Source organism: Phoenix dactylifera, chromosome 11, assembly GCF_009389715.1.
Source record: "Phoenix dactylifera cultivar Barhee BC4 chromosome 11, palm_55x_up_171113_PBpolish2nd_filt_p, whole genome shotgun sequence".
NCBI classification, from domain to species: Eukaryota; Viridiplantae; Streptophyta; class Magnoliopsida; order Arecales; family Arecaceae; genus Phoenix; species Phoenix dactylifera.
In genome coordinates, this window is record NC_052402.1 from 1,229,837 (window position 1) to 1,240,295 (window position 10,459).

The following is a 10,459-nucleotide window of genomic DNA, read 5'->3' on the forward strand; positions in this document are numbered from 1 at the left end:
ACCTACTGAGATGTCGACCACTTTGACAGGAGCTAACATTCTTGGGCTGTAAGAATTATTTTAGAATGGTTAATCTTGCTACTGCCAATCTGGTGACTGGTGAGATAAAAATGAGGTCCACAGGCCTCACCCAAACGAGTCAGAAGTCAAGGGACATAGCTACAACTGACTTTGCTTGAAGATCATTCTTGTCCAAAGTTAAAAGGCCTTGAACACTAGCACACAAGTCCTTGTTGTATGATATGCAATGCCCTTGATGGCGAATCTGCAATGTGCTTGCTTTATAGATTGAGGCATATCAGGACTCAATTGGTTTGTAGAAAAAAAAAATTCTTTCTGAAATATTTTTTTCTAAAAAGTTGATATCTGAAAAAATGGTTTTTGCATGTTTGGTTGACCATGAAAAATTGACATTTTTCACAGTGACTTTTGTTTGGTTGAGCATTTACTTTTTAAAAAAAGTTTTATAAAATACATGTTATGTTTTTAATAAAGAAAAAAAACCTTATCCATTCCATCTAAAAGCTTAAGAATATTTTGAAAAAAAAATTATCTTAATTTTCAGCTGGTTGGAATTGGATTTTTCCAAATTCTACATGTTTTCTTTCTTTTTTTTCTTCTATAAAATGTGAAAATCTTATTCTTATAGGAATTATCTCTTTTTTTCGAAAACTCCAGCTAAACATGAGGCATCTCTCCATTTTCCCATTGACTCTACTTCCGCCTACTTTTCCCGTGAACCAAATGGCCCAATTCATGACCTCGCGAATTTGTTCTTAGGTATATAGGAATCATCCATGAACCATTTGTTTCATAGGTTCTCTCACCAGTCTGTGGCGCTAGTTTCTGTAACTCATCTGAAACATCCCAGATGACAACAAATTTTTGCCAATATAGCCCATGCAACTGGGCACAAAATTTAGACCCAACACTGGAGCCAACTTCGGCGGCATCACGGCATTAGACACAATTGAGTCCAATTGAGCCATGAAACTCTGTACCTGAGATGCAAGAATTATGGGACTCATCCTCACCACCATCTGTAGTGCAACGCAATCACTGAATAGCAGTTGGGCTGGAGAGTTGCTGTTTGGAGAGAAACAACAAAGATGCTGTTCGTGATGATCGCAGCCGTCAATCCACCAGATCACAAGCTGTGGTACAAATACTTATCAATATGTTGGCCAACTTGCATCCAGATCCCCAACGCTCAACTTGTTGCAACTATGTATTCCAAATCAGCTTATTCAAGACCTTCATACAATCCTGATATCAAAGTTGAGAATGATGAAAAGTTTTGCAAAGATTTAGATAAAATGGATACATCAAATGTAGTACAAATACTGAAGCTAGAAAATTTATAAACTTACAAACTATAGCATGGTTTTTAAATCTTTTGGTATTGTTGGCCAGAAAGCAAATGAGTTTGTCACCTGTATGGATTTCAACCTTTCGTCAGCATTGTAAGGATATCAATTTCTCATAGTTTAAAGTGACGTGAAAGTTTCAACATCCAAGGAACGTAAGGAGCTTTAAGTTGACTGGTGGACAATCACCTTGGAACTCTTAGCTATGACCTTTCGAGTACTTCCATTTTGGACCAAATATATATCATTACGAATGGTTTTAAACCCTCATCAAACCCATATTGGCATCATATGCATCGGCCTGGATTGGCTCAGCTAGCTAAAAGCAACGCAGAGTTTCTAATGGCTAATGAATGCCCTCTATTAAGCCCCAAATACACATTCCAAATGAAACAGGTAACATATGAGAGTGCAAAATTACATTCTCTCCGACGAGGATAGGGGTTGTAATTTTTGCACGAAGAAATAATTCATCTTTTTTTCGCACAAATTAATTATTGGATCGTGCAACAGCTGCTTCGAGATCTATGCAAGTAGATGAGTGAAATATTCAGAATGTTTTGGGAGTTGTGCGGGATACTATCCAATGATCAATATCATGAAAGAAGATCAATTATTCTTTTAGATGCAACCTAAACTAAACTTTTTTCTCTCTTTTTTTTCGAGGAAGGGAAAAGGCGAAGCGCATCCATGTCAAGCTTAAACTATTTTGACTGGCTGTACCATACTAAACTTTGACTCTAATTCTCCCATTTGGTAAAAAAATACAAACATTTTTTTTATGGTACAAGATACAGGCAGTTATAACATGCAATCTCTTCCGGCAAAATCACATGGGGCTTAAATGCTTAATAAGTCAACCCTAACCCCAATTCCTTTTCCTTCTAGGAATATAATTTCTGAAAATTAGATTTCTAGAAAGAGGATGTGTGGGAAAGTACTTTTGGCATGTTTGGTTGATAATAAAAAAAGTGACAGATTTTCAGAGTGCTTATTATGTTTGATTGACCATCCACTTTTCTAGAAAAGTTATATGTAATTTTTATTATACTTTTAATAAAAATTAGGATTTTAATGTTGAAAAGTTTTTTTTAAAAAAATAAAAATGAAATAATTTTTTGCTCATAAAAAATAATTTTATATTTTCATAGGAAAATAATTTTTCAATCTCCTTTCTTTAATCTCTCTTCGTTGACCACAATTTTTTTTTTTCCGCTAACCAAACGAGCCCTATACATTCAAATAAGTCGATTTCTCCTCTGCCCCCTCTATGAATCTTGCATTCCCTGTGTTCGACGCCGAGATCGGTTAAGACGTCGTTCTTTTCCGTCGACTAACCTCTCTCTCTCTCTCGGTCTCCATTAGATCTAATCTCAGAATCGGGGGGGAATGTTGTGAGGATTGTTGGGTCTTCGCTTCGATCGAGGGAGGGAGGAAGAAAAGATGCAGAGTCGAGGATCGAGCCACCGCCTGCCGGGGTTGGTGCTCCGTTCTCGGATCTCCTCGGTGATGCTCGCAATGTTTGCCACCATGGCCTCCTTCTACGTCGCCGGGCGGTGAGACTCCTGTCTCCCTCCGTTCATCTATATTCTTCTTCCTTTACGGTTGAATGGATTTTTTTTGTTTTTCTGTTCTCGATCGCTAGAATTCGAATTGCGAGCCTGTGTTTCATGAACTACTGGCAGTTATTCTAATTTAAGCGCAATGTTGAAGCTTTTTCTTTCTTGGTATTAGTCTATGGCAGGATGCGGAAAATAGGGTTTATCTCATCAAAGAGCTCGATCGGAGGACCGGACAGGTATTCTTTTTGATTTTTCTTGAGATTTTTGTGTTCGTGTCTCTTTCTGCTTTCGATCCGATTGGGGCTTCGGGGAGTATATTAGATTCTTGATGCTCTTCTTGACGCAAGTTGGGATTGAATTTTGATTTTTTCCATGGATTCTTGTACAACGGTATGATCTTACGAGTGATCGAAGCAAATTTCTAATTTTGGGTATGTTATCCAGTTCTCGATGCTCTTTTTTCACGCGAATTGTTTAAATTGTAAATTTTTACATCTTGTCTCCTAAAAAAAGCGTGTCGTTCAAGTATCATTGAAGTCAACTTTCGAGCTTGGGCTGTTGTTTTTCTTGCGTGGTGTGTAAGAACTTTGAAGAGATGTGAGCTTCTTGGTTCTGTTTCAGGGGCAGTCCGCTATATCAGTTGATGATACGCTGAAGGTAGTAGAATGCAGGTAATTCGCGTTTATATGCGAATTTTCTGGTTGAATGAGATCAGAGCTGAATCTTTTGAATTTCTACATAGGGCTTAACTGTAGATATTCTAATTCAGGTACCAACATAAGAGATTAGCTGCGCTTGAGATGGAGCTGGCTGCGGCAAGGCATGAAGGCTTTGTTGGGAGTTACTCTTCCAAGACAAATGGAACTACTACTAGGAAAAGGCTGATGGTTGTTATAGGAATCATCACAGAATTTGGGCACAAGAACAATAGGGATGCGATCCGAAGGTCGTGGCTTCGAACTGGTATGGTGCTTGCCCCTATTATGTTGAGATTCTCTATGAAATAAATAGAACTCTTTGCGTTACCTATATTTAAAAATAATTATTATAAAAAGACTCTGCTTGATTCAAGAGTTGGGTTAGTTGTGTGAAAATCTATTATTGTTTTACTGTGAATCCATTTATATTAGTAATGTGATAAATCACCTTTGTGCGCTATGATATTGTTTGGTAGTCATTTTTCGTGAGCTGAACTACGAGAACATGGGAGGTCTATGTCGAACTAAACTGTATTTTGGATCACATATCGTATTTGATGCCGTTTTCCCACAAATAAAAAAAGTTTATGCTCATACCTCCGTAAATTCAAATTTTTCTCTCATCCATACATTTCTAGTTGTTGCTGCATTCATGTTGTGGTGCTCTGATGTGGATATAATAACTTGCATGTTACAACTACCACCACCTCCAGCCTTGGCCCGTCAAGAGAAAGTCCCGCAAACAGATCGAGCAGTAATTTACTGCTTACTGCCAATTTGCTGTCAGTCTCTTGAGGTTTTGTTGACATTCTTGGGTTAATCCAGTTAACAGGAAAGAGCATAATCACTTCCACACATTGTATTACTATTGAAAAACTATTTGTTGTTTGATTTGTATGTAAAATATATTGATTTCAGTACTATAAATTGAAATATATAATTTGATATGACCCACAGATTTCGAGAAGCATTAAGAGCTTTTTAAATGCTAAACCAATGTATGATTGCTAAAAGTTAGCTATTTTGCCAAATCATGTGCCATGCATGATCTTTTGACTTTGTACAGGTCCAGCATTGAAAAGGTTGAAAGAAGAGAGAGGTGTCCTCATACGATTTGTGATAGGAAGAAGGTCTTATTTAATGGCTTGAAATAACACATTAGAAAGGTTCTATGGGAATCTTTTTTCTGATGGATTCGTGCTGACTTGCAGTGCAAATAGAGGAGACAGTTTTGACAGGGCAATTGATGATGAAAATAGGCATACCAAGGACTTCTTGATTCTTGTATGTTTGTTTGATCTTTTGACACTTCCTTCACAATTTTTTTGATTATTATTCTTTTCTTGCATATTCTTATTTGTTTGTTTGTTCCTTCAAGCTGCTTGCAATTTACCTGTTTAAATTTTTCTTTCTATCATCTGTCCTTTTCAATGGAATTAAATGGCGTTCAGCATGAGGATGTTTTGACCGAGATCTCTAGATTTTTTTTTTTTTTGGTACAAAACCAAGATATCTAGATTGACGGAGACAACAAAAAACATGAAGATATGCCATGAGAGTTATATTATGCCATCTCTTTACTACTTCTGTGGGAAAGAGATAAAGATTTTATTATCATCCTCATATTTGTGCTAACAGTCCTATAAATGAATTAGAACAGTTTATTGTGTGCAGAGCTACACCTCTTTAAACTATAATATAACTTCTGTCTTTTAAGCCTGTAAAAATTTTTATAGTGATTGTTTTTTATGGGAGAACAAAACCAACAATAAGGACATATCTATTATGAATATTGAACCAAGCTATTTTTCTAGAGTAACTCAGTTGTATAGAATCCAAGTTCAAGCAGATCAAGTGAGGCTCAAGTTCACTATTTTAATAACCAGCACAAGCTCAAACACAATCCAATTACTTCCAAGCCATCCTTGAAATTAATTTTGACAGAAACACAGACTATTCACCAATAACTTACTTGATGGACTTCTGAGAGCCTTTGGTCTGAATATTTTTATTGTTTATTAAGGTTGAAAATACAAAATGCAACCATCAAACATACTAATTAACCAACTGGTGTGGTGCATGCTTATATCAAAGAAATCAGTGATTGTTGAGTGGTTGGGCTATCTGCTTTGAGACACGCAAAGAGATGGACAGTACTGTCAATCAGGGTTGTGGAGGATAATTTAGCAGCTTCAATAAATAGATGATGAGACATGATAGTGTTTAGCAGATAGACAACACTAGAGAAGCACATCATTATCGCAAAAGGGTGATGGTCTATTTGTGGCCACATGCTTGCAAATGGATCTTATGGTGACTGCAGCGTGTTGTTTATCCAAATAATTGTAGCAGGAATTCTTTGATCTTCCATTTTCTTATTTAATAGGAGCTATTCTTTTCACATGGTTTTGTTTACTGGATCTCCTTATTGTTAACTATTTTCTTTTCTTGTTTTCCCATTTCTTACTCTGTGTATCATAACTTTGTGATAATCCTTTTAAGCCCTTGAACTTGTCAAGAAATCAAATCATTTGCCACCTTTTGCTTTTATCCATTCTTACTAGACACACCTTGAATCTGTGGTCTGAAGACATATGTAATATGATGTAGTTGGTTGAGCTTCAGTTTATGTTGTGGTTATTTGTTTGACAAGTTGGAGAAGGCTGTGGGCTAGAAAGTTGTTCGTTTAACGAAGAGATTATTTAGTGAAAATTTTCCACAAATCCACTATGATATACTTATGTCGATTTCTCTGGATGGTTCAAACTGGCTTATACTTTAATTTCCAACAGGATAATCATATTGAAACATCAGAAGAATGTCCAAAAAAGACAAAGCTGTTTTTCGCTCATGCTGCAGATGCCTGGGATGCTGAGTTCTATGCTAAGGTTAAGGATGACGTTTATGTAAACATTGGTAAGAACTGATCTTAACAAGTGCTACATGACTTACACTGGCATTATGGTTTATGTCAATACTCTGTGATAATATTTCAGTTCATCTAACTGATGCCTACCTATATCATGTCTATAATTACTGAAAATTAGGTCGAACCTTAAATTTACTTGCTGTGCAGCTAATTTTCTTCTGTTTGAGGAACCTCATACCAAGATCAAAATTGCCATGTGTTGTAATAAAATCATGAAAAGTTAACACCTTATGTGGATATTAATAAAGTAATAAATTAGTCTATCTTGGTTGAGTTCTAAGGTGATATAGAAACTTGTGCATATATATGTGCTATAAATTATTTTCCTAGTGTTCCCTGATGATCATAATATTGACAGACTTTGTGCTGATAACGATAGACATGCTTAAAGTAGCTTTTTAGCATATTAATATCATGTACTGTTTTCATCAATTTATGGCGCACTATAGGAATGCACGTATAGGCATATGCGCATCCTGATATATTTTAGAATATATCTGAATAACACTTTTTTCTTTCTAGATGCTTTGGGAGCAATGCTTGCAACTCACTTGGATAAGCCCCGTGTTTACATTGGGTGCATGAAATCTGGCGAAGTTTTCTCTCAGTCGTGAGTAGTTAAATTTTTGAGTCTTTGGTACTTTTTCTTCATTATGACTATTAAAAGGAAGTTTTTTTTTGTTTTTTTAATATTTATCAAATGCTGATGTAGGAACCATAAATGGTATGAACCAGACTGGTGGAAATTTGGCGATGGAAAATCGTGAGTGATATTTCACTTTCCCTTTATGTTTTAAATAATCGTTAGCATCTTTGGGATAATTTGCAAGTGTTGAGCATCTTCTTTGATGATCTTTTGGTGGTTTAGTTATCTTGGTTAATTTGGTAATTGCTCCTAGCTTGGTTTATTACTTCAACACAGAAACTTTAAGAAGGGGTTTTCTATCATAATTTGAACCCTCCACAACCTTATGGCAGTGTATGGATTTTCGAAAATATTACTAGATGATTTTTCTTTTAATTTTTTGACTCACTGTGACCATTTACTTCTGGCTTGGTTGCATGCAACTTACAGAAAATACAGCCCGAATTGCATATTGCCTAGAATGAAACTGCTGAAAAGCATAGACTCGTAGACAGAAATGGGTCACATTACATCTGTAATGCTTACCACAGGTAGCCGTTAGTAGGTTTCTCAGATTTATCATGTTGATTGTCTTATCTCCATTTCTGTATTTTTTTCCTTTTTGAGGAATTATGATGTTCATGATGAGTATATTGTAATATCTTGGATCAATGCTAGTTTAGGGGCATCAGGGTGTCATTATAGAGTAACTCTTACCTGCTGCATTTGAATGACATCATGTCAGGTAACTGAAGAAGAATGTTAATTATTTGTGATTTTTTTCAGTGCTGATCTTGTTAGAGGAGACAAAGTGGTTAAACAATAAAAAAGAATTGAAGGAGCGATTGGACAATTTCCAGTGAACATTTGGAACATGACAATAATAGGGAAAGTTCACTCAAGAGTTATTTAATTTTTGGTGTTTTATTTGATACTTTGGTTGAATAGTATGAAGAGAAGAGATCCACACACATGTTTTTTTTGACAATGTTAATGGTATATAAATGTGTCAGGCTGGCTTGTAGTCAAACTAGGCCCAACCTTGGTCGGCAGGAACACGAAAAAAAATAATAGGGAAAGTTCGCTCAAGAGTTATTTGAATTTTGGTATTCTATTTGATACTTTGGTTGAATACTATGAAGAGAAGAGATACACTCACATGTTTTTTTGACATTGTTAATGGTGTCAATATATCAGGTAATAGACAAACTAGGCCCAAACTTGGTTGGCAGGATTTTTCATTTTTCTGGTAATTTTTAAGCTTCTGTTTTAAATTCATGGCCATTAAGGGCCTGGGAACAGGCTTGATATGCGAAATTTTAGTGGGCCTTCATCGATCTTCATTTGTGGAATTGAATTTTTTACCTAAAGATTTGTTCTAGAAACCACTGGCCTGTGGTTTTCAGTTCTTATATGAGCTACAAGACATCAGCCATATATAGTTGGTTCATCCAGGTCTTTATGACTTGAAGCAAACCCAAAGAAAAATCTACACCCCCTATATATCACATCATTTAGCAATTTCTTTTCTTAAAAAAACAATTATTCATGCTCGTAAAATGCATACTAGATGGTGAAAACCACTTCAAGTAGTTTGGTGATTGTTGTGAGTGAAGGTCTCCTGGAGTTCTTTGCAGCTCATTGTCAAAGGTACAAATTAATTGGAACATGATTCTGGTCGAATTGCCAACAAGGCTTATCTAAGCCATTTGACACCCCTCTCCGCATGGGAGAGGTAAGGTTCAAATCCAGGCAGTAGCATCTCTATTTTATTTCTCAAGGAGGGGGAGAGGGAATTAAGCGAGTTGATTTTAACATATTATCAAAAGTTAAATCTTGGATGCCAGAATCAGGAGGCAGCGAAGGTCTGAGATTCTGTAAGTTTCTGAAGCAGGTGTGCTATCTTAGGTAGATGATTCCTGCTACTAAGTGTAAAACTGAAAAGAAGCATATATCAATTTTTAAAGCTATTATGCGTATATATTTCTCTCCCTTGATATCTTCTTTTTTGCTTGTTGTCTTCCTTTTTCCATAACAATACCGTTTGATGTTACTCCATGATTTCTTTGAGGACCTTATTTTCATACAACTTCCTCCTTATTAATAAATGTTTCCGACTTATTGAAATAAATTCTGGTTCTTAAGTCACTAGATCTCATTTATGCAAATCTGATCTCAACCTTACCCATTCCAACGTAGATTGGCAGAAATGAACAATGAAGTTGTACTCAATAATACAGTTTTTTGCATTCCATATATGGATTCTGATAGCCCTCTGAGCTCATGTCTTGTTGTTTTTCCTCCCTCATTTAACAGATATTTTCGTCATGCTTCTGGTGAAATTTTTGTCATATCCAGAGCTTTAGCACAGTTTATTTCCATAAATAGGTGAGTAGATTTTGCCACTTTCTAGCTTCTGTTTCACTCAATGAATAATTGGGAAAGCATTACATGAGATCATATTCTGTTGATGAAAAGTTAATGTATTACTAATATGACCATTTCTTGTGTTTTGAGCAAAAGATATATTCTTCGTACATATGCCCATGATGATGTTAGTGCTGGTTCATGGATGATTGGGCTTCATGTGAAGCATGTCAATGAAGGAAAATTTTGCTGCTCATCATGGTCCTCAGGTTACTCTCTTACCCTGCAAATCACTAATAATTTGATAATGTCATTATTGTGGATTTAATTTCCTTGTAAACTTATATGTGCTAGTCTTGGGCTTGGTTTTACATATCTTGGGGACCTCTTACCATACATATTTCAACATATATGTGTCATGATTTTCATGTCCCAACTAATGCTTTAGCTTTCACTTTCTGCTGCCTTCAGTAGCAAGGCATTCTCACCCATTGATGGAGTTTGTGACACTCCACTTTTCAGGAGCCATATGTGCAGCTCTGTGATGATGTGTTTACGGTAGAGAAGTTTACAAATCATGCCAAGGGCCCTCGGGTTTGAGCATCCGGTCTGCATCACTAGTTGAAAGCAATGGGCAACAAGTCTCTGACGGGAAATCCTCGTCATCTAGATTGACTTTACTAGAAAGATGACATCTTGTGTCGAAGAAGAGCTGGTGGCCCGATAACAGGATGCAATATGGAGATTCTTCTGGAATTGAGAGAATTGACAGGTTTCCCACTGTTTTATATATATATATATATATATATGTATGATTTTGTCATTAATTGTTAGCACAACATTCTTTTGTTGAGGAATCAATTTTACGTCACGCAATTGAAAGGATTAGAGGAAAATCATTTTTTATGCAA

General features: G+C 36.0%; 1 protein-coding gene across 4 annotated transcripts; it reads left to right on the plus strand.

The window, feature by feature from the left end:
* Positions 1–2,578: 2,578 nt before the first annotated feature.
* Positions 2,579–10,459, plus strand: LOC103708359 (hydroxyproline O-galactosyltransferase HPGT1-like). Of its 4 annotated transcripts, XM_008793252.3 has the most exons (12): positions 2,582–2,923; positions 3,102–3,165; positions 3,551–3,600; positions 3,699–3,892; positions 4,694–4,757; positions 4,839–4,911; positions 6,420–6,543; positions 7,079–7,166; positions 7,269–7,319; positions 9,498–9,569; positions 9,705–9,817; positions 10,071–10,459. In XM_008793252.3, exons 1-12 carry the CDS (start codon positions 2,811–2,813, stop codon positions 10,091–10,093), a joined length of 1,029 nt encoding a protein of 342 aa, XP_008791474.2. In that variant the 5' UTR covers positions 2,582–2,810; the 3' UTR covers positions 10,094–10,459. The 4 variants fall into 4 exon arrangements, with proteins under 4 accessions (XP_038987117.1, XP_026660935.2, XP_017698589.2 ...); XM_039131189.1 differs by lacking the exons at positions 9,705–9,817; positions 10,071–10,459 and adding an exon at positions 7,632–7,732 and having other exon boundaries at positions 2,579–2,923; XM_026805134.2 differs by lacking the exons at positions 9,498–9,569; positions 9,705–9,817; positions 10,071–10,459 and adding exons at positions 7,632–7,732; positions 7,968–9,491 and having other exon boundaries at positions 2,579–2,923.

Excerpts from the sequence above, each read along its gene's own strand:
- LOC103708359 (XM_008793252.3), top strand. The coding sequence starts at position 2,811 with ATGCAGAGTCGAGGATCGAGCCACCGCCTGCCGGGGTTGGTGCTCCGT. Across the intron at positions 3,166-3,550 it reads TCGATCGGAGGACCGGACAG|GGGCAGTCCGCTATATCAGT; the intron begins GTATTCTTTTTG and ends GTTCTGTTTCAG. Across the intron at positions 3,601-3,698 it reads CTGAAGGTAGTAGAATGCAG|GTACCAACATAAGAGATTAG; the intron begins GTAATTCGCGTT and ends ATTCTAATTCAG.